This window comes from Arachis hypogaea, chromosome 15, assembly GCF_003086295.3.
Source record: "Arachis hypogaea cultivar Tifrunner chromosome 15, arahy.Tifrunner.gnm2.J5K5, whole genome shotgun sequence".
Taxonomy (NCBI): domain Eukaryota; kingdom Viridiplantae; phylum Streptophyta; class Magnoliopsida; order Fabales; family Fabaceae; genus Arachis; species Arachis hypogaea.
In genome coordinates, this window is record NC_092050.1 from 130,320,651 (window position 1) to 130,346,577 (window position 25,927).

At 29.9% G+C, this 25,927-nt stretch overlaps 1 protein-coding gene across 1 annotated transcript; it reads right to left on the reverse strand.

Annotated features, from left to right (window-relative positions):
* Positions 1-844: 844 nt before the first annotated feature.
* On the reverse strand, positions 845-24,534 carry LOC112747154 (spermidine synthase 1-like). Its single transcript, XM_025795156.2, has 10 exons — positions 24,357-24,534; positions 10,839-10,962; positions 5,743-5,819; positions 5,550-5,672; positions 5,361-5,465; positions 4,460-4,532; positions 4,119-4,190; positions 3,843-4,041; positions 1,328-1,454; positions 845-1,218 (listed from the first exon to the last, which is right to left on the reverse strand). Exons 1-10 carry the CDS (start codon positions 24,501-24,503, stop codon positions 1,147-1,149), a joined length of 1,119 nt encoding a protein of 372 aa, XP_025650941.1. The 5' UTR covers positions 24,504-24,534; the 3' UTR covers positions 845-1,146.
* Positions 24,535-25,927: the final 1,393 nt, after the last annotated feature.

Genomic DNA, 25,927 nt, shown 5'->3' on the forward strand with positions numbered 1-25,927 from the left:
AGCAATTCCATCTGCGCTTCCTTTCGATAGTTTCGTCTGCATGCGTTCTATTCGTTGTTTTCAATAAGTTTCAAACTCAAGTTGTCACTTGAGTTTGAGGGGAATGTTAAAATATAATTAGAATCAATTAGCATTATTTAGCATATCTAAATATTTATTATAAGATATTACATCTTTATTATTTCGATTCTCTTAACACCTATAAATACCCTTCTATATTGTATCATTCTAGACAACTTGAATACTCACAAACCTTTTTTCTATTGCTCCCTCTCTCCTTTCTAACAGTTTGAGTCTTGAAAATTTGGATATTTTCACGTGCTAGTTTACAAGAAGATATCAAGGTAATATAATGTTAACGGCCCGATTTTTACCCGGTATAATCGTGGCCCGAAAGTGTTTAGATTTCATTGAGTCTAAGATCGGATTCGAATCTAACAAATAGGCCTAGTATATATTTCGGCCAGTTTGAATCACATCAAACCCGGTTTCACCCATAAACACCCATAATAATTTTTTGTAATATTCATAACATATAAGGAAGAATAGTAGGGACCACCATGAACAACTTTTATCTTAAGCATGTTATTGATATTGATGATTTAACTTGTTCATGATACCATATTTGGGTACAAAGAGATAACATCAAGAACAATGTAAAAAGAGGAGAGAATATAATATTGATCTGAAATGATATTTTTACATGGAACCCCAAAAAAACTATTTGTTACAAACACTAATGTGGCGCATAATAGAATATAACTTACCTTGACTATTTCTAACTAAGCAAGTTTAGTTGTATAGTTAGTAAGAAATAACAGAACAAAAAATGAAAGGGAAAATATAGATAATTTCTATTATTTTTTATCTTTGATAATTGAATCAATTGTCTAGACATAACAAGGAGTGGACATAATTATTGACAACATGAAAATGACAAAGTTGAAATTAATTTCTTTCATAATGTAAATACTTTTTCTGTTTTCTTCCACATTGATATAAACTACACACATACAGAACAGAAAATTGAAAAACAACATAAAAATGAAAATATAATAAATATTAAATTTGCGATTAAAAATCAATATAGGATATAATAAGTTTCTTCCTCTTTCAAGGAGAGTAGAACTTCTCATCATTTGAGTATCAAAACATGTTGGGATCATCATCCGTAGCCTTTATTGCAAAAGAAGGAAGACAGAAAGCAGCAGCATGGATCTGAAATGATTAAAATAAATAATTGTTGGAACAATGAAATATTTACAAAACCCAATTGGTAACTTAATATAAGCCATAAACATGAATGTTTTCAAATTAAATGAATTACCTCATTGTTGTAAAATTTAGTAGGCCCCTTTGCCACCCCATTTTTCTTTGGATTCAATGGATTAACTGGAATTTTAAAGTTCACTTCTGGCCCCTCAGTGGAGCATAGCATGAATCCTATCGCTCCACTGTTAAAGCAAATTAAATCAAAGAATTAACATTAATAGGATTATTATAACTAATTCCATGCAATAAAAAAGTAAACGTTATAGAAAATAAAGTTAATCACCGAAAGATCAATAACTATCTTCTTCGATTAATAAAGAAAATTGAAATATCACAAAACAAATTCAGATTTTTTAATTATTTAGCACCTTTATAAGTTTTACATTTGGCGGAATTTAGCACTTTTACTATTAATACAACTCATACGGCATACGTACCAAGCTCATCGGGAATGGGCTTAGGCCCAACAAAGAATAATTGGAATTAATTAAGTTTAGTAGTAAAAAGTATAAACCATTAAAAACTAATTATAACAACACTATTTTTCTAGTTTAACCATAATAGTAAAATTCAATTCGGTCTTTGTTAATTTATATGAAAAACAGCATAATCCTTGAAAAAAAAAAAAAGATAATACAGCTCCAGAAAAACAACATAATCCATACAAAGTAAGAGTGTATAGATCGGTCCAATTCAAGTGAATATTATGCACGATAAATATATTATTTGTCTTATCTAAGATCATGCAAGTTTAGTTGGGATGTTGTGGTTAAGATTAAGTCAAGAGGTCGCATCGAGTTTGATAGGACAGAGGATTAGCAACCTTACTAAATTAGTGACCCAACTCCGTCGAAAATGATGGTTGATACCAGTGATCCGATCACCCTTAGATCGGCTGTTACGGATGATAATATCATTAACCTTAGGGTGGATGATGAGATACTACCACTGGAGGATGATGATGTCAAGAAGAAGAGGAGTCAATAGAGACGAAGAAGAAGAAGAAAACGAGTTCGATAATTAAGAAATTATCTCAGAAGAGGAGGATGATGAACCAGAGGAAGAAGATGATGATAAATCTAAATAAGATTAACCTAAATATAGTTTAACTAACTTGTTGTATATTTGAGCTTTATTTAGTAAGATCATATAATTACAACGCACGCTAGCTTTAGTTCTATTCTTATTTATTTCTTTATCAAACTTTGATTAGATTGTGATATGATTACATTGTTTCAGATAGAGATGACGATAGGTTGACGTGCCACAAGCATGCCTTGTTTTGATTACAACAACGATGACTATCAAGCTCCATAGTCATTAGGACTTTGTTTTGATTCTGTATATTTGATATTTCACATCATATATAAATCATTGTTTTCAGATAAATTACTAATTTATTCTTTACTAATTGGGAGTTGACTATCAATTATTAATTATTGGGGTTTACTATAGGTTCAAAAAAAAATAATGCTACTGTCAAATTTATCGTTGGAATTACCCGACGCCCGACGGTAACAATAATCTAGTTTAATAAAAAAAACTTATCGTCGGATTTAAAGTCGGATTTTGCCGACGGTAACACAGCGACTGGCGCCAAATTTACTGTCGGATAATTTTCGACGGTGACTAGCATAAGATTTTTGTAACTTTAATATCATATTCCGATGCTAATTTCGCCACAAATAATCGTTAGAAAAATAAATCTGCCGGTAATCAGCTACCTGCGAAGTTTATACTGTCAAATTGTATTCGACGCAAAATCCGACGGTACTCAACATTTTTCTTGTAGTGGTAGCCCTCCCATGCAAACGCAGCTTCGTCGATCACCGCTGCATCTCTTCGCGAATGCATCGCCGTCGATCGCGAATGCATCGCCGTCATCTGCAGCTCTTCCCCTCACGAACGCAACACCTATATCATCGCCGTAGTCCTCCCTTCCCAAATGCAAAAACCTCTGTTTTAGGCATCGTGTCCCATAACATTCAAACGCAACAAGTGTTGCTCTTCTTATCCCACCACATTCATTCTTGGTATTGGATGTTTCTTTTTTCTAAATTTAGGATATTTCTTTTTCTTATGTTGGATGTTTCTTCTTCTTGAGTTTTGGATGACTTTTTTTAAGTTTTAAATGTTTTTTTATTAGTTTTTCGAATGTTCTTTTTTCAATGTTTTTTGAATATTTCGTGGTTAGGTTTTGAAATTTTTTAAAATGATTTTGGATATTTATTTTTTTTGTTAGGTTTTGAATTTTTTTATATATTTTAAATTTTTTATTAGAAATTTTTAAAATAATTTTGAAATTCTTAAAATGAATTTTGAAATTTTAAAATGGCTTTAGATATTTTTTTAAATTTTAATTTTTTTATTTACTTTTAAATTTTTTCATGATAATTTAAATTTATATTTTTTTTAATTTAAAAATATAATAATAATAATTACCTAATAATATATGAGATCCATAGTGCTTAGTGCAAAAATAAAAAGAATACACACTTCTTCTAACTATAGGTGCTGAAAATTTTCAGCATAAGAGCATATAGAATCTCCTAAATAAAAAAGGTTATTACCTGGGATATGCAGGAATGGTTGTCCAAGCATAATTGACTGAGCCTTTGAATATTTTCTTGCAAAGTGCGATGGTATCTGCAACCACAAATCCTTTACGCCACAAGCTATCTGCAGGAGCAGACATCACTCCTCCGGCTCTTAGACCCTTTGCAACTGATTCTAAGAAGCTTTTCTTTGACAACACCTTTGCAGATGGTCCTGCATATATGCACCTCTTTCATTTCTCACTTTTATCATCACTATATTCACAATTGAATTGAAAGAACAATGTTTACCCATTGAATTGAAAGCATCCAATATGATGACATCATAGGTGCCTTGAGGAACTGATTTGATGAACCCGATGCCTACATGCCCATCAAAATTAAATTTTTGTATATATGCTGAAATATGGAGTAGTTCAACTTCAAACATGTATAAGTTATATATGTAACATTGTTATTGTTAATTACTTCAATGATTTCATCAAATAATAAATGAAGTAGAAAGGATAAAATATACATAGCAATAAATTTTTTCTTATCTAATTTATAAAACTTTAATTTTGCACATTAGTTTTGTGCAAAAATAATTCTTAAAGATATTTAAGAATTTATCTAATATTTTTTTTAGTTACCTTCGGCAATGTGAACATGCACTCGAGGATCCTTATAACCAACAGCTATATCAGGGAAGAATTGCTTATAAACCTGTTGTGAGCTCAATCAAACACATCAAGAAAGTGATGATCGATGAGAGAGTATATATATATATATATGGGAAAAGAATTTTTTTTTAACTGAAAAATGATCAAATATAAAAAAGAGTTTAATTATTGTCCTAATTTAGGGATGATTAAACTTTTATTTGTTCACTTTATTTACTTTAGATGAGCCTTATGTGTATACGTGCGCAGGATTTCTTTAATTTTAAGAATAAAATACTATTAGTATTTAACATAAGTTCTAATTTCATTATTAAAATTTAAAATATATTATTTTTTATCTAAATATTTTATTTCGTCTTATTTTTTTTCTTAGTTAAAATTAAAAAAATTTCAAAAATATTATTTTTTTATTATTATTTTTTTCTCTCTTTTGTTTTGTTTTGTTTTTTTTTTTTTTTTTTTGTCATTTTCACTCTTAAATCACTTTAACCATCACTGTAGTTACTACAATTACAATTTTGTCATTACCTAAAAAAATCATAATGAACAAAATTGTATTTTTTAGAAGAAAAAATCTTAATTTTATTGTATCAGGTTATATGACTAAAATAAGATGAAATAAGATGTTCGAAATACAATAAGGCGCTTCAAATTTTGAGATAAAATTATAACTTTGTCCATACTAAAATAGTATTTTATCCTAAATTTAATTAAGTGCGCTACACATCATGCTAATTTAATTTGTTAAAACTTCATAACTAGAGGGTTGTTTAGTTTTATTTAAATGTGTAACTCATAATTTTAATTTAATTTGTGAAACTTGATAAGAAAACCATGCGAAAGTTAAATATGAAGGGTAGTAGATACATACATCAATGATCATAGTGTCCATTTCACAAATGTCAATATGCTCCACCGAGGAATGGCGAGATATCTCTCGAAGTATACCACCATCTCCCCCTCCTACTAGCAACACCTGAAATGTTCATAAACCCTTTTGATTCCTTAATTTGACGTACACAATGGATAATATTCCATGTTATATGGCTTAAAATGAAACCTTTTTAGGATTTGGAATGGAACAGAGAGCAAGGTGAGTGAGCATCTCTTGGTAAGCAAACTCATCCTTCTCTGTCAGTTGGAGATATCCATTCAGAATTGCAACCTTGCCATGTCCTGCTGACTATGAAATGCAAACAAGTAAGCTTTGGAAGGACTATCAAATATTCTCAATATTGTTTGCCAAAGCATACCTCAAATACAAGAAGCTCTTGAAATTCAGATTTCCCTTCAAATATCACCTTTTCCATTTTATACAAGTGTGCTTCACCTGTCCAGATGTCAATATTAATAGCACAAGATATGCTTCAACTTATTAATATAGCAATTTTTAATTTATTTAATAAAAAATATTATTAATACTTTAATTCATACTAAGCATGTCGTAAATTGTAAAGAGAAATACGAGGAAATCATTATAATTTATTGTAAAGACAAGTTACCTAATTAAATTATTTGGAGATCAAAATTATTAGAATATAACTTTTCAATATGCATACGCATTTGCAACATTTATATCTCTATAAAACTGCGAGAGGCTATGGTGGATTCAAGATTGAACGTAAACTGTTACAAGGTGTAATAGTTAATGTTGGAACGCGTGATGGCCAAAAATCGCTACATCTTTTTGAGAAAATTGAACCATGAAAAAACCGCGAGAGACTATAGTAATTTTATAGCAGCATTTCCCTCATGCAATCCTTGACTCCTAAAGATAGGATCAATGTTAGGTTGTTGATCGATGGCTTCCAAGTTTAGAGTTGAGAAATGTGGAGGATGTTGTTGTATGTCGGAACTTGACGGTCTCTGATGTATTGATGGTTAGTCCGGGTATCCTCATCACTCTCCCCAATAATGTCAGCAACCTCTTCGTCCGAATCATCCTCTCGCATCGCATTTTCAACCCAATCCGGTTCACCCTCACCTGCAATATCCGCAATCAGACGGGGTGACCTAGCTATCCCAACTGCAATAGATGGAGGATTAATCAACAGACAAGCAGGCGCAATGACAAGCATCGAGGTAGAAGCACCTTCACCGTAGTCGACTGAGGATTTGGTGCTAATGCCCCAGAACTGTCGACGCCATCTTCTAGCTTGGCATATATAGCTCGTGTATTCTCACTTCTGGAAATTTCGCCAACAATGAAACAAAACCTGTATATCTTCGTCGGACTCTATCACAAATGTTTCATACTTCACACCAATTGGCGCAACCGCAATAGGAATCTTGTAGAACAACTTCTTCATTAACTTTGTCCCACACACTCCCACCTTTTACAATATACTGATTTTTAGCTCTGACAATGTATTTGATGACCGAATAAAAACACTCACTGGTTCTCTATTAGTAAACTTAACATCGTGCCTTTTGCTTTTTTGAATTTTTCTAAAGTAATGCATTAGAGATAAAAAAAAACTCTCCTCACTCTCCATTTGTGAAAATGACACTATACTACTTCATCATTGCCTTATACTGAATATTTATAGACATTCTCTGTATAAAGAAACAACTGCAGGATCACACGATTTTCAAAACAACACAATTGAGAAAAAAACTGCTATAAGCTTCTCACAGTTTTTTATGGTTCAATTTTCTCAAAAATAGCTACACCTTGTAGCGGTTTCTGGCCATCACGCGTTTCAACGTAAATTGCTACATCCTGTAGCGGTTTACATTCAATTTTGAATCCACTATAGCCTCTCGCAGTTTCTATAGAGATTTAAATGTTGTAAATGTGTTTGTAGTTTACAAAAGTTGTATTCTAATAATTTTAATCTTTAAATAATTTAATTAAGTAACTTGTCCAAATTATTAAATAAATATAATACTATACTTAAGAGTTGGAATTAAATCACAATGCAAAATTTTAATTTCAATTTTGGTTTTAGTTTTATGTTTAGGTTTTATTAGATTTTAAAATTTAGGGTTTAAGATTTATGATTTAAAATTTAAAATTTAAGATTTAAAATTTAAAATTTAGGATATAAAATTTAAAAAGCATTATAATCTTTACTTTTTCCAAAGCGTATTACCATTCGTTAATATAAAGATATAAGTTCAATTAAAGTTATTGCTAAATATATGACTGAATTAAATATAAATGCTATAAGTATAAGCATTTTTGTAATTAAGTTCATTTAAGTTGTCACAAGTTCAACAAAAAAAATACACTCATTTGTCATCGTTTCTTCTTTTTTTTCATTTTTGCAGCACATAAATTTTTATTTGAGTGTATAGAAATGTATTGATATAGCACAAAAATTCTCGTACATAACACAAAAATTTTATACATAGCACAAATTTATCGATATATAGCATACAAATTTATAAAACATAAAATTTTACACATAGCATTAAAATTTTTGTACATAACACATAAATTTTTGCTATGAATGTATTTTGTTAGTTGGGTTAGTCAATGTTCTAGGTATGTAGTCCTCTAAAAATTTTTGTATTGCACACCAAGATTTCTGTGTTATGCACCAAGATTTTTGTATTGTGCACCAAAAGTTATATGTTGTGCGTATTTTATTGGTTGCGTGTCAATATTTTGGGCATGTAATCCTTAAAAAATTTATGTGTTGTACATCAACATTTTTTTACTCAAAAAAAGAAGACGAATACAACGGTGTCGATGATGATAATGAAAGAGCATGAGAAAGAAAAAAAAGAATAAATTAAATAAGAGAAGAAGAAGAAGTAATCATTAAAGAAGAAGATGAAGGAGGTGGTGGTGGCAATGACGACGATGATGGCGATGGCGGCAGCGACAATGATGATTGCGATGGTGGCAGCAACGAAGATGACGTTGAAGAAAGAAGCGCGCAGAAGAAGATAACGAAGGAGGAGGAAGAGAAAGAAGAAAAAGAAGAAGCAATAGCAGTAATACATATGTACGTACTAGCTAGGAAAAGAAACGCGCGACAAATTTGATTGAAGACTTGGTTTAAAAAATGCTTGAATGCCTAGTTATATTATAAAAGTTAATACAATAAAAAATATTAATTATAGCATCATAGTAATTGAATTTAAAAAGTTATTTTTTGTAAATTCTATTATAAAAAATGCCGTTTAATATTTTAATTTTTATTAATTTAGCTTATATATATTATATTACAAACATCCATGAGATTTGCTAACCGAATCAAATTAAAAAAAATTTAATTATTCTTTTGGTCTCTATAATTTCATAAAATTTTCAATTAAGTCTCTATATTTTTTTTTCCTTTTAATTAGGTCTTTGTACCAATTTTATTTTTTAATTAGGTCCCTTTTGGTAGTAATTGACATAATTTTATAGGAATCCAACTAAAAAAAATTGGTATAGGGACTCAAATAAAAAGAAAAAAAAGTGTAGAGACCCAATTAAAAAAAAAAATTAGTGCAAAGACTCAATTAAAAGAAAAAAAGATACAGAGACCTAATTAAAAATTTTGTGAAATTATAGGACCAACAGAGTAATTAAACTTTAAAAAATTTTAAAAGTGAATAAAATTCTATTAGCAAAATATATATATATATATATATATATATATATATATATATAGTGCCTTCTTTGGTGGCTAAGAATGACTTTCTTTTGACCATCTAATGATATAGGGACACATGTGCAGTAGACAATCAAACAAAAGAGTGCACCAACTTTTAGTCAAAGCTAGCAATGAGTGCTAAGTGCGTAACATTAAATATTTACTCCAGGGACATGAGCGGAATTTTGGGTTCCAAAAACAGGACTTTGATATGAGCCAAAATTTGGGTCTGACAAAAACATATAGTTGAAAAATTGGTTGAATATCCAAAAATTTCTTAGACAATAACTAAGATTTATAGCCCAAAAAGAGAGGTAAATTATGAATTTCGTTGTAGATGAAATTTAAAAAAAGAGGATAAAAGTGGTTCTTATATGCCTGATTTAAAAAGAAAAGAAAAAAAAATCATGCAATAATTTTTTGTTATGTTAATTAGGATAAACTTTAAGAATGATATTCGGTTGTTGACTTGTTGACTCAAATTAATTATAAATTCTGTGCAGCATGATTAATGTATGAAATGAAAACCATAAAAAAAAGTTTGAGAATAAAATTTAGTTATATTAATTTAAGTATTAGATTCAATTGAAAAAAAATAATTTATCGTTGTAATTTTAAAATTTAAAGTACTTCTTTGAGAATAAGAATTTGTTTATTGTGTTAGAAGCTAAAACTTGAGTGAGAAAAATTCTAAAAGAACTTTTCCTTGTTTTTAAGGAGACAAGTTACATAGCAATATTAATTATATCAATAACATTTAGAAAATAATAAAAATTAGTTTAATATAAATAATTATAGATTATTTTATTTAATATTATTAATTATTATTAAAATAATTATATAATTTAAATATAACAAATATGTAATTATAGATGAATAATAAAATAATTGATTAAATTAGAATTTTCTAATATTAAAGATTTTTTTGTTATCAAAAAGCATAAGTAATCTTAAGTTTTAATTTAATTGGTTTGAAAATTTTGTATTTATAAAATTTAACAATAATCAAGACTCTTCGGACAATGCGCACGCTTTTGGTTTAAGCCACATTTTATTATTGAAAAATCGCGTGTATTATCCGAAGTGTCTTGATTATTATTAAATTTTACAAATATAAATTTTTCAAACCAATTAAATTAAAATTTAAGATTATTTATGATTTACGATAACAAAAAATTTTTAATATGAAAATTTTTTAATTTAATCAATTGTTTTATTATACATCTATAAATATATATTTATTATATTTAAAATTATATAATTATTTTAATAATGATTATTAAATATTAAATAAGATAATTTATAAATTAGATTATAAATTTTAGTTATTGTCTAAGAATTTTTTAGTCATCCAACCAGTTTTTCAATTATACGTTTTTGTCAGACCCAAACTTTGGCCCATGTCAAAGTGTTGTTTTTGGAACCCAAAATTCCATCCATGCCCCTGCGGTAAACTATTAATGTTACCCTACTTAACACTAACGGCTAGTTTTGACCGAAAGTTAGTGCACTCTTTCATTTCATGCACGTGTCCTTATTCTATTGGAAAGTCAAAAGAAAGTTACCTTTAGCCACTGAACAATAAATCACTATAGAACTCACCTATATATATATATAAAATTTAAGTTGAATATTGTTGCATCTTTCTTGGTTGAATACACTTTTTTTATTAGGTTTAAGCCTCGGGATAGAAAAATATCTATTTAATACATTTTTCTTAAAATAAAAAGAAGCAATAATACTATTATTATTATTACCTTGCCAGGGTCCATCAGCATACCAACCACGAAATGCATGAGATGTGCCATTCACTATCATGGATTGCTCCTTCACATTGTCTGTTTCTGAATTTGTATGGTTTTGATGATCCAAATTCTCACCCTGCACAAAAATTTGTGATATTACTAATAAACTCAAAATTCGTGTCAATATTACTAATAAACTCAGAATTCGTGTCAATGGCTTGAGTACATTTAATTTGCTGGAGAAATGTTGAAGATATATAGCGAATTTGGTACTTGGAAAGAAGATCACATACATGCATGAGTTAACCTGATATATATATATATATATATATATATATATATATATATATATATATATATATATATATATATATATAAAGCAGGATCAATTAAATATTGATGCATTTTGTACTTTTGTTATTATGAAGTATATATAAATATTTGTTAAATAGGGTTATTAGTTAAAAAAAATTAGGTTATGTTAGGTAACCAAATAACCAATGACTTTCTTAAACAACATAAACAATAAATTCTAAAATTGGCCCAATTTAAATAAACCACACTACACTCTAATTTACTCACCTAAATCTTAATATTAGAATAACTATCCACACAGCTAGTAAATTGAACATTCGATATATCAATTGTTCACATTATTTAATATTTTTATTGTCTATTTATACTCTTCCAAAAAAATTAAATGATATGACTTAACTTTCTTAAATAGACATTATTTTAGAACCAAATCAAATTCCAACGATAAATAATTATTTAGGACCAAAAGGTGTATTAAAATCAATATTTTTTTTCCATCAGAAGAAATCATTTTTCCTTAAAAAAAAAATTAAACGGTACTTATAGATAGCGTAAAAATATAAATGTTACATCAAAAAAAGAAAGATAAATATTTTATATGTTAAATTATAATCAGAGAGGAGTTCAATATTCAATTACTAAAAATCTTAAAAAATAAAAATAAAGACAAATATAAATCTTTTTGTTTTTATATCTACATAAATGTGCTACAAAATAGTAAAATAATACTTTTTTTTACATAGATTTAAACATTTTTTAAATCTAAAAATTTTTCTACAAACCAAAATCTTTTTTTTTATAATATTTTCCTTCCAAATTTTTAACATCATACTAACATTAATCATAAGAAAACTAAAAAATACCACCACAAAGGGAAAAACACCACAAAAAAGTTATTAAAATTGAATTAAGAAAGAAGAATGAATTCTCTATCTCAATTCTCCTTAATTTATTTTTTAATTATTTTATTAAGTGTAATTTTTTATTATTTAACATTTTTTTTTAATTCTCACACGTTTTAAAAATCATTTTTGTTAGAAACAAGAGACTAAACAAGAGAAAGGATTTGTGTATTATTGAGTGTATTCAAGTTATCTATTCAAGTTGTTTTTGGAATGATACAATATAAAAGGGTATTTATAGGTACTAAGAGAATCGTAATAATAAATATTCAGATATACTAAATAATACTAATTGATCCTAATTGATCCTAATCATATTCTAACATCCCCCTCAAACTCAAGTGACAACTTGAGTTTGAAACTTATTTAAAACAACAAAATAAAGAGAAAAAAACTGCATAAACTGATAAAAGGGGTGCAGATAGAACTGTCGGAAGGAAGCGCAGATGGAACTGCCGCTTGTCTGAAGGAAGCCAGATAGAACTACCCCTAGTCTGAAGGAAGTGCAGACGGAACTGCCGCTTGTCTGAAGGAAGCATAGACGGAACTGTCACGAGAGAACACAGACGGAACTGCCGAAAGAGAGCAAAAACTATATGATTTCTTCATGAGAATAGGAAAACAGCGCATGACATTGGTGTTTGATCATTCGACTCGAAAAGACACAAGACGGAGAGAATAGGCTAGTCGGTGAGGTAAAAAAGCATCAAAGGAGTGACAAAAGGTAAAGAAAAATGACATAGAGAAAAAAATACAAAAAATTACGGTAATTTCACCGCAAGAAAAATAATCTATCCTCTTCAAGGAGGATACCATGTTAGAAACAAGAGACTAAACAAGAGAAAGGATTTGTGTATTATTGAGTGTATTCAAGTTGTCTATTCAAGTTGTTTTTGGAATGATACAATATAAAAGGGTATTTATAGGTACTAAGAGAATAGTAATAATAAAGACGTAATCTCCTATAATAAATATTCAGATATACTAAATAATACTAATTGATCCTAATCATATTCTAACAATTTTTAAGAAAAAAGAAAGTGGACGAAAGATAGAGAGAAGAGAGAAGCTAAGGCTGGCACTACCTTGAAGGCGCATAGAGAGAGAGCTATTTGATTACATAAAACTAATAGGGTTAAGTATGATTTTGGTCCCCAACGTAGAGGTCGAAAATCGAAATCGTCCCCAACTTTTTTTTTGCTACGAAATGGTCCCCAAAGTTTAAGTTTGTTTTAAAATCGTCCCTCGGACGAAAATACCCTTCTCCCTTCTCCCTTCATCCCAAAATCAACCACCACCACCACCACCAGAATAGAAGCCTACGCCCAACTAGAACCACCACCACCACCATCAGTATCATCATGGTCATCATCATCTTCATCATAACTTTCTCCAAAATCAACTAAAATCAACCAAAAGCCCAAGCTGAACAAGAACCCACCACCACCACCACCATTATCATCATGGCCTCATCATCATCATCATCAGAAAATTCAAGCAACATGCACTTTGAATAATAATCGACAAATTCAGCAATAACAATATTCCAAATTCAAATTTCAGCAACAACAATATTCCACAACAAATTTCACAAAAAAAATCCAAAATTTCACAAAAAAATCCAATTCAAAGAAGAAGAAGCTGGTGGTGGTGCGGTGCGGTGCGACAGGACAGTAGGGCGGCAAAGCGGCAGGGCGGCGAAGAAGAAGAAGAAGAAGAAGGAGGAGGAGGAGGAGGAGGAGGAGGAAGAGGAGGAGGAGGAGGAGGAGGAGGTGGTGGTGCGGTGGTGCGGTGGTGCGGCGATATGGCAGTCTCCCTCCTCCTCCCCCTTCCCCCTTTTCTCACGCTCCCTTCTCTCTCTCCCCACCCCCCGCTTCTGTATTCCTTTCTTTATTTTTTTATTTATTTTATATTTATATTTATTTTATTTTATAATTTTTTACTGAGGAATAATTTAGTAATAAAAAAATAAAATTGGTAAAAAAGACGATTTTAAAACAATCTGAAATTTTGGGGACCATTTTGTAGCAAAAAAAAAGTTGGGAACGATTTCGATATTCAACCTCTACGTTGGGACCAAAATCATACTTAACTTTTTGGGGTCAAATAAACATAGTGACTAAGAATATATTATATTTTTTTATTAATGTGTCACTATTTTTAAAATTTATTACTAAATTATTATTCTGTTGTAATCAATAAATGAAAATAGAATTTATTTATATTGTATTCTAAAATTATAATTTTTTAAAATTTTTTATGTATTCATCAATTCATTGAAGATATGAAAAAGCTTTTTTAAAAATAATTTTTAGTAAAATATTTTTTTATGAAAATGGCTATAGATGTTTCCTATCATGATGAAGTCAAAGCGTTTCCTAATATTCAAAGAATTCAAAGCGTAATCATAGCTTGACATTAGAAGGAAAATTATCAAAGTTCTTTAGGATAGACAATGGAAAATAATACAAATATGGTGATTTTGCTACATTTTGTTGGAAAATAATATTCATAGACAATTCATAATTATATATATATACCTCAATATAATGGTATAGCAAAGTAAAAGAATAGAACTCTTCTATAAAGAACTTGGACTATATTGTGAACTACAAAGGATTAATCAAATCTTTCTATAAGAAACAGCGAAAACAACCTGCTACATGAATATTATAATATTCATTAGATTGAAAATAGTAAGAGAGATGTGGGCAATTCATCACTTGATTATTGTCTTTATATATTTTGGATGTTGTGTATTTATTCATATTATTCTCATTATTATTTAAAAAAAATTATAATATTATTTTTATTTTTTATTTATAAATTTTAATTAAATTATTCTATTCCATTCATCTGTCCTACCTAAAGTTACTTGAGCTATTGATAAAGTTTAAAATTTTTTGTTATAGTTATTAGAATCGAATCGATAATTGAGATCCAATTAAATTATTAAATAACTCAATTAGTGATTTAACAATTAAATTATTAATTAAATTGTGTAAAATAACATGTAACTTATTATGTGTGATGTGTTATTTTTTAATTGGTTATTAAGTTAATCATGGTTAGACTATTTTATTATTAAATTAGTTTTTAAAATGAGTAATTAATTATACAATTTTTTAAAGTATTAAAAATTAAAACATGGTTTTTTTTTCTAAATTATTTTCAGAAGATGTATCCTAATCTTTTGTTAATGGCTTTCGGCCTTTCGCTCCTCCCATATTCCTTCATCCTCGTCGCGCCTCCCAAGCAGCACCACCTCGTTGATTGTAATCAAATTATAAGCCAACTGATGGGGAGTTTTAAGAACGCAGAAAAGAGAGAAAATCAACCTGTCTGCGAAATAGACTCTGGCCATAGGTGACAGCAGCGACGGACGAAGACGCGACGACGAAAGACGCACCAGAGCAAGAAAACGTGACGACGCAGAGCAAGGGAGCCACAGACGTGCGTAGTGTTGGAGACGCACCGGAGTTGGCGAGACGAATCAGAGGAGTCGGCCATCGTGACTTCTGGACTCTGGAGTTCGGTCATTCGAGACTTCAGGAGAGGCTGACGGGTGAAGAAGAGTTGTTGAGTGACATTCAACGAGGAAAAAAAATTTAAAATTAGAACCACCATTATCATGATTTGAAAAATAAAAAAAACCAGTTTCTAATCTTTTAATAAATTATACATTTATCTCTTTTAAAAATTTAATTATAATATAATCTAACTATGGTTAAGATAGTAACTCAAATTAAAAGCAAATATCCAATTAAAATATGATACATCATAAAAAATAATTTACATATTATTTTAAGGTGATTTCTTTCATACCCAACTAATTTGAGGGTATTATATACCTTTCTTACATGTTTCAATTAATTGGTGCCAAGTGTATTCATTAATTTCAATCAGCAAATGAATTTTTAATTTTTAAAAATAAAAAATAATGAATTTAATACATGTATTAAATACTTTATATATACATATCTTAATACATTGTACATATATTTAACTCTGATTAAATCAAACCACCATATGTGGTAAATTTTTTTTTTTTTGGTATTTTATGTGGTAAATTTTAAATAAATTATTTAAAAAAAAAAGAAAAAAAATTAGAATTGAGCTGTTATATATGCTGTTAGAGAAAGAGGGAAGAACATAGAATCCTAATCCTTTTCATCTAATTTCGTCTTCTTCTCTTTTTTATATTCACAGAAAAAATTCGTTTTCGTCTTCTTTTCTCTCCTTCGCTCTCAGAATATACCTTCTTTTTCCTCCTTCTAATCTTCGAAAGTCGTCGATCTTGTTACTGTAATCCAGAACAATCCATCGTTCTTTCACATATGCCGTCACAATTTTATAATCATTTGGAAAGATTTAACCCAAAAATGATGGATTGTTCTGGATTACAGCAACAAGATCGACGACTTTCGAATATTAGAAGGAGGAAAAAGAAGGTATATCCAGAGAGCGAAGGAGAGGGAAGAAGAGGAAAACAAATTTTTTTTGTGAATATAGAAAAGAGAAGAAGACGAAATTAGATAAAAATGATTAGGGTTCTATGTTCTTCCCTCTTTTTCCAGCAACATATACAACAGCTCAATTCTATTTTTTTTCTTTTTTTTCTTTTAAATAATTTATTTAAAATTTATCACATATGATGGTTTAATTTAATCAGAGTTAAATGTACGTACAATATATTAAGATATGTATATATAAAGTATTTAATTCATGTATTAAATTCATTATTTTTTATTTTTAAAAATTAAAAATTTATTTGCTGATTGGAATTAATGAATACACTTAGTATTAATTAATTGGAACATGTAAAAAGATATATAATACCCTCAAATTAATTGAATATCGAAAAAATCACCTTATTTTAAAGAAAGTTGGATAGAATTTATCATATGTTTATGTTATATATAATTATTAGCACTCACTATACTAAGAAAATATTTGGTGTAGTGACAATCACTGATTCGTTAAAGCGTTGACTCCTTGAAGGTTTAAGGTTTGAGTTCTGGTTACAGTTAGCCTTGATATTTAAAAAGAAAAGTATACGTAAATAAATTTTAATCAGCTAATTTTAAATAACTTAATTAATAATTTTATATTTTTAAAAAATAAAATTTAAACAATTATTAATTAATAATAATTAATTAATATAAAATATAATTTAAAAATATTTGTTAATTTATTATTAGCTAAATTTCTACTAGTTATCTAACGAGATTATATTTAAAAATATAAATTAAAAAAATATTATTGAATGGCTAGATTAAAAAAATTAAACTTAAAAATAATAATTAAAAATAATAAATTCTGTTAATTTGAATTTTTTTTGGTAGTTAATCATTAATATTTTTAAAAATATAAATTAAAAATATTTATTTATTTATTTTTTACTAAAGATAGGAGACTCGAATCCGCAACCTTTTAATTGAGTATGGGAAGACTATGCCATTTGAGCTATAACTCATTGGCAATTAAATTAAAAATATTTATTGAACTATTAGATTAAAAAAATTAAACTTAAAAATAATAACAACTAAAAGTAATAAATTTTGTTGACCTTTTAGTATTCTTTCTTTGCGATACTTCACTTTAACAGTTTATTTAAAAATTAGAAATAAAATGAATATGAATAGCAAGACTAATGGTGTATATATATGATTGGTGTATATGATGCTTAACTTAGGGGTGTATATGGTCCGACCTGATTCGAAGACCCGGTCCGATCTTAAATACTTTAGAAGCTAATTTAATGTGATTTCATTGGGTTTAGGGTCGGATAAGGGTCTCAAACATAGACTTTGTCATTATTTCGGGTCGGGTCTGGGCCATAACTCAGGTCACTCGAACTCAACCCGATCATCATACACAATTAATATTTTGTGTTATTAGTGATGGATGATGACTATTTTTATGTGGAATTTAAGTATTGTAAACTTTAATACTTTATGTTATTAGTAATTATAAGACTATAAGTTAATGCTTTATGTTTAAAATGTATAAGACTTTAGACTAATGGCATAATATTGTGTTATTTGTATTGATTTAAAAATTTGGTGTTATTAGACAATATTAGTATTGATTATGGTTATGCTTTAATTTTAGAAAATGATTGGTTCTTGTTATATTTTTTTAAGTAAATTTTACCATGTCAAATAATGGTTGGAGTCTTAAAAATTTAGATATTTTCACATGCTAGCTTACAAGAAGATACCAAGGTAATGTAATGTTAACGGCCCAGTTTTCACCCGATTTTTACCTGGTATAATAGTGGCCCGAAAGTGTATAAGTTTCATCGGGTTTAGGGCCGAATTTGAGTCTAACAAATAGACTCATTATATATTTCAGACTAAATCTGGGTCGCATCGAACTCGATTTCACCTCGATCCATAAACACCCCTAGCTCAAGTGCCTATACTTACTAAACAATGATACTATATAATGATCAAACATAAAATAATTAATACAATCAACGTTCAAAACTTCAAACAGTATTATTAATTATTATTATTATTATTATTATTATTATTATTAAAACTACACTTTTGAAACCATATTATTCCTAGGAAAATATAGTATGTTTAAAACATAGTAGGTAAACATAATAACACAAACCACAAACCATAATAACAATAAGAACACCCACCACAAATCATAGTTAAGTCAAGTCAGAGTAACTATAAATATTTAACATGATTTTAATCGGACCGGCTAATCAAACCAACCCAAAAAATTTAATGTTTTTGTAGTTTGGTTAAAATAGAAAAGTCACAATTTTACAGAAAGTTGACAAATCGCTAAATCGGCCGGCAGAATTCGGCCAATTTTTTAAATTAGAAAAAAAATAGATAGTTGAATCACGCGTTCTCCACTTCTGCCTAAAACACTATTGAACAAATTATAAATCCTCTCCCAAAACAAAAAGAAAGATGAAGCCTGAAAGTAAGAAATCCGGCCCTAGCTTCTCCACCACCACCGCAAGGACTGTCGCCATTCGTCGCGCCCACAGGCACCATCGTCGCAAGGCCTATGGCCATCTTGTCTGTTGCAGCTTCTCCTCTCATTCAAGCCAAGCAGAAAGAGCAAGACCTCCTTCTCAAACCCTAGCATCTCTTCAAGCCACTGCCGCTGTTCGTTCTTCGAGCTACTGTCGTCTGTCTAGCCACTGCCCCAAGTCTCCGAATTCCAACCCATGCTCTCTTCTTCCGCGAGATTGGCCCATCCGTTGTCATCATCTAGTTGCCGTCGTGTTCAGTTGCTCGTTGTCATTTTCAGATGCTCGCCGTCATCTGGTCGGCGTTGTTCGTCGTGGTCAACGGTCTGTCGGCATTGTCTTTGAAGGTTAGTGCCTTAGTGCTCGCTTGTTCTTCAGCTATTCATTTTTTGTCTTTTTTTTCTCTGGTTCTGCTGCTTCTGTTTATTGATTATTGATTATTTCGAAATTCTGCACTGCTGTTGTGTGTTGTGAATTTGTGATTTTAATTTACTGATTATTGATTTGCTCTAGTTCTGCTGCTACTGTTTATTAATTATTTGATAATTGATTATTGATTATTTCGAAGGTCTGTGCTATTGTTGTGTGTTGTGAATTTGTAATTTTAATTAACTATTTATTGATTTGTTATGGTTTTGTTGCTGCTGTTTATTGATTATTTGATTATTGATTATATTGATTATTTTGAAGGTTGTGCTGCTGATGTGTGTTGTGAATTTATGATTTTAGTTTACTGATTATTAATTTTGAATGTATTATGATTATTGTTAGTGATGTGTTTATGATTTGTTGTGTTTGTTTAACTATTTTATTATTTAATTATGCTTAGATCTTGATGATTTCTTTGTTATTTAACTTTTAAGTTTGTATTTTTTTTAAAGGTCTGAGGACTTTAGTTGATAACATCAAGATACACTACAAGAAAAATGTTGAGTACCATCGGATTTACCATCGAATTTAGCGTCACAGAATAGTGGCGTATTTACTGTCGAATTTACCGGTGGTAACGACGACAAATTCGTAAGGTTAAGTAATTACTGGAAGATCTAGGTTTCTGACGATAAATCCGCCCGGTAAATATTTGGAGAAAAAAATTAAATTGGCGCGTCCTTTACCGTCGGAAAAATCCAACGGTAAATCCCACGGTAACCCCAATTAGTGAAACACTGCATTTTGATGACCCACAATGGTGTACCATTGAATTTTTTCGACAGTAAATCCGATGGTAACAGGGTGTAAATTCAAATCACGAACCCTTTTCATCCTCATTCGTGATTCAGCACCAACACCACCATCCCTCTCTCTCACTTCTTCTACTCTCTACATGACCACCATCTGCCACCATCAAGACCACCACCATAGCCCCCTCTCCGTTGCAGTCAACTCACTGCCGACCCCTCCCTTCTTCTCCCTTTTCCCCTCTTCTCCTTTCTCCCCGCGCCGCCTTATTACTGTCGCCCCCACGATCATTGCACCACTGCTGCCCAGCCTTCAGCAAGTTTCCCAGCCTTCGGCGACCACCCTTCCGCTACCTCTAGCTCCGGTAACATCATAGTGCCGCTGCATCTTCACCTCTTCTCTGTTCTCTCCTTGTTCTGCATTTTAGGTTTTTTAAACTCTATTTTTCTTTTTTCTTCAAATTCTATTTTAGTTAGGTTGTTTCACTATTTTAATTTTAGTTAGTTAATTTAGTTAGAGTTAATTTTTTTATTTTAGTGAATTTTAGGTGGTTAAGATAGATTAATTTTAGGATTATTAGTTTGTGTTATATTGCTGAAAGTGTTGAAAATTGACTAAATTGATGGATAATGCTGTTATTTTTTGTTGAATATGCTGAATTTGTGTTGATGTAATGATGTTAAAAGACTTTTTATTTTGTTGAATAATTACTGAAATTTGGTTGAATAGTATTGACTTGACTTTGAATTGTCAACTGTTACTTAGTTGCGTTGATTTTGCTTCTTTGATGTATGTGCACACCAAGTGTGAGTTTATATGCTTCTATGTCTATTGTCCATTTTAAATTGCATGTTGTACCTACTATGTGATTTAGAATGTCTAATTTTTGCTTGGCATAGTTAACTAAATCTCTTTGTGATAAAGTATTGTAATGTGTTGGAAAATTATTTGCTAACTGAGTTTGTGTATGTATGTTGTGTGTAAATGTCAAGTTGCTTGATTGAAGTAATTTTCACACTTAGTATCTGATTTAGATCCAATAATGTACATTATGGTTGAAATGGTTCTATACTAAGATACTTGCTGTTTATATCATCAAATGTTGAAGTTAATGTTGCGGTATTCGTTATAAAAATTACATTGGTATTATTATTTATTGTTGATTTGTTGTTTTGAATTTCTGTTAATTGGTATGCTATTTGCAGACATCATGACAGGTAGAGGTGCTGGGGATCAGGCTACTAGTCGTGGACGTGATCGTGGTAGAGGGAGGGTTTCTTCTGGTACCCCCGAAAATTCTAGATCCTTTTCCTGTACGCCGACTACCTCGATAGTGTCACAGGTTGTGGGTTTAGCAGACCGACCGTTCATCATGGCCCCTAACCCCAACTACGTGCCTCTATCTACGGCGATGACGCCACCTCCTATAGCTTAGCAGGCCGCTGCCACGGCACCGCCACCTCCAACGACGGATGTCGTGGCCTCGGAGTCCTCTCACAGAAGTGAGGCAGCTGATGCCCCTCCACCACCTTCCATTGTACGGTTGACCATTTCGTCTGATGGCGGTATAGGGTAAGCATCACTTTTCCTATTTATTGTTATTGCTGAAAGTGCCTCAAATTGATTCTAGTTTAGTAGATTTAGGTTTAAATGGCCGAATGTGTTTCCTGTTTACTGATTATGGTTATTGCTGCAAGTGCCTGGTTATTTCTTGTTTAGTGGATTTAGATTTAGTAGCCTGGTTAGTATTTTATGTTTACTGATTATGGTTATTGCTGCAAGTGCCTAATTTTTATTTCTTGTTTAGTGGATTTAGGTTTGGTTGCCTGGTTAGTGTTTTCTATTTACTAATTATGGTTATTGCTGCAGGAGCCTAGTTTTTGTTTCTTATTTAGTGGATTTAGGTTTGGTTGCCTGATTAGTGTTTCCTGTTTACTGATTATGGTTATTGTCATATTGTTTTGTTTGTGAATTGTTGTTAGGTTTGCACTGAACAACAACCGGTGTACTCAGGAGATGACCAATGTCATCAAGCCGATGTACGACCATCCCTGCCCCAACTACAAGAAGATTCCCGCTGAGACCAGAGAGCGATGGTTTCAGAAATGGGCGGTGATTTTTTTTTTTAAGTTTCAAACCTTATTAACTAGTTTATATCTTCTATTTTGATTAACTAATTTTAAAGTTTCTTTGTTACAGCTGCACTTTATATGGGATGCTAAAGGAGAACAAAGCGAGATTTGCTAATCAGCTGTCTTAGAGCGATTATATGAGTAAACATACATCTGATCTTTTGATATAAAATTATTAGAGATTAACTGTATATCGTCGTACTAATCACAATAACTTGTGTTACACAGGAGTCTTACACATAGAGACTAGAGTCCGCGACTTAGCAGTCTCAGCAAAGTGGGTATGACACCGTCGATGGCTTTGTACAAGAATTGCCTCAATTCTGTACAAGAACTGCATATACAAGATGAGGTCGTTCTTCTCCAGTAGCCTCCGCACCTCCACGTTGAGGCCGTTGTCAGGTTCTGCCACTAGTTGAACCGTCGAACCCGAGGAAGGCATGGATTTGAGGTTGCAGGTGCAGGAGCTCCAACGAAGCCTTCACCAGCAGACTCAGAAGCTGAACAATTATCGAGAGAGGTATTAGGAGATCCTCACACACATGACGGATACGGATGACTTTAGGCTAGAGTGGAGGGAGCAGCTAGAGCGGCTTCAGCGTATGAGGGCTCAGATGGAGGTGTACTAGGCTCATATGTACGCCCCTGGCATTATCCTTCTGGTGGTATATAGACATCACCGCCTTCTACGCCGCCTCCTCAGGGTCGCGGGACCGACAACGATGACGATGAGAACTACCTGAATCTGTAGTTATTAATGTTTTATTTTATTATTTCATTGTATTATTTGATGTACTTGAATTTTAATTTATTTGAACATTGTATTATTTATTTGAAATAATAGTTTTCATTATTTATGAATTGACCATTAATTGTGTAAAAAATAAATTTAAATTAAAAATTAAAATTGACCATTTATTTCAATTTATTTTTAAAAATTGACGTTACTGTCGGATTTACCGCGGGAATAATTTAATAGTAATAGTGCGGGAAACAACATCTTTTGGCACCAACAGTACCGTCGAAAAAATCTGCTGGTAACTAATTGGTTCTTCAAACTGGTAATTCATCGAATGAAAAAATTTTGACAGTAAACATTTATCGGCGAGGTTTATATTATCTGATTCATTCTGACGGTAATTTCAGTACCGTCGGATTTTTTTCGTTTTTCTAACAAAAAATTCGACGGTACACAGCGTTTTTTTGTTGTTGTGATATTTTAAAGTTTATATTAGATTATAATTATGTTTTTAAATATTTATTTATAATTTATTTATTATTTTAATATAAAACAATTTTTTAGTTAGTCTCTGATTTTCAAAATCTTGATATTTAGTATGCAAAAACAAAAAATTACCTATATATATAGATGTAGTAAATAGTAATAACCACTTCCTAATATCTAGTTATAATTGATGGTTATAGATGCTTTGGGGTTTTTAATTTCTTGAATTTTTTAAAAATATTTAATTTTCTTCATGAAGTAATATGTTTGATGCGAGTGAAACACTAAACGTATAGCTGAACTCACAATTTTGTGATTAGACTCTTATTAAGTATTTTATTTGAGTTTTTATATTTTAGTTCCCATTTTCTCCTTCAATATTCTTTAATATTAATTAATTATATTCCTAATTTATTTTTTCTGAAGTAAAAAACCAAACAGTATACGGAAGTCATTTTTTTTTGTCTTCTCTTAAGACTCAAACCTCTGCTTGATTAGTATGCATGTGTTGTCACCAAATTTAGTATCCTATCAAATTTGTTCTCTTTAGAAACCACAAACTATGCTGAATGCAATTTTTTCCCTATTGCAAACTTGGCTTTAGATCTTAAACAAAAAAGAAAGAAATACTTAAAATAATACTAATAATAAGATATCATGTATATGTGCATATGTATTTTATATTGGTAGGTGATTTTAATATTTAAATAAAATATTTAACTTATTGGCATATATGCATGTAACCGTATATCATGACGATGCATATATATATACCTGAAGAAGATTATCATGAGTGGAAGAAGATCTGAAGTTAGGAGGATGAAGAAGCAACTTCCTTGCAAGATTCTTGCTCCCATAAACACATTCTCCTTCTTGATTATTAAATCCATTAACTCTCCCCCATAGCGGAAGACTCGCCATTGCTTGAAAACTTTTGCTCAACTAAGAAGCTGCAAAGACATATAGATATATAGTTGCTTTAATTATTATTAATTAAGTGAAGCTGGCTTGTGAGAACTGTTTTAGAGCAGAGAAATACACGAGGATAAGATATACATGTTCGACGCAGGACAAACAAACAAATCTTTATATTTCAAAAATGTCTGTAGCTCTCAATCACAAAATAATTTTCCGTTGTAACCAACTTTGATTAGTCTAAGGGTTAATTTATCGATATGTTCAAGTAAGTATTGAGAATACATTATTAATTTAAACATTTAGAAGAATTGATTTTAGAATATATTATTAAAATTTCTATGACAAACAAATTTGGAGTTTAATTTTTATTTTTTTTAAAAGTAAAAGATAAATAAAAAAAATTAATACAAAAAATGTACACAAATCCAAAAATAAACTATTGCATGAGAGACGTGTTAAATATTTAATTATTCATATACCTATTTTTAATCATTTAAATTTTTGAAAAAATAATTTCATGACATCTTTCAGTGTTAATTATTATATCAATTATTATTTATTTGTATATATTTATAGATATTTTTTATATATTTTCTAAAAAAAACGATTATAAAAATAATTAAACTTTGTATACATATTAAAATTCAATGCAACTACGCACCATTGTATTATTTTTATATTTTTAATCGCTTTTGAATTCATGTAAATATGATTATATATATTGTTTGGTTACCTTGTTAGATAATTAACGGGGAGAAAGTGTATAAGAGAGAATATAATAAATATAGGAAAATATGATAATTAAGGATGGTAATTTGTATATTTATTTGAATTTATTTAGAAGATATTTCTAATATTTTTTAATTCAAGTGCGTAATTAAGGTTTAAATTTTCATGGTACTAGCAAGAAAGAGGGAGTGAGAGTATTGTTATAATCATATAATTTTATGTAAGAAATGTTATTGCTCTACAAAATTTTATAACCAAACAAGATCATTTAGCTTTTGGGTGCTACATGGGAATCAAGTTACATAAATTAATTCTACGTCATTAACTATTTGTTTTAGTATAAATCTTAACGAAAATGTTTGGTAACCAAAGAAAATTAGCCAAAAACAGTCATAACTTACCTTATTTAGCATTTATTAATTGTTACGACAATTAATGAATGCTAAATAAGACAAATTCTGACTGTTTTTTTATCTCCCTAATATTTCCCAAATCTTAATATGATTACCATTAATCTTAATCAAAAGGTCGTCAAACGAACTTTACAAAATTACAATTTATTTTTATGAAATTAACTTATATATGATTATGTTAGATAGCCAATTATGTTTGTTTGAAATGTATTTTTCTTTTGATTGCATTTAAATATTATTATTTATGTGTTTTTTCTTTTTATTAAAAAAAAAGAAAAAAAGAAA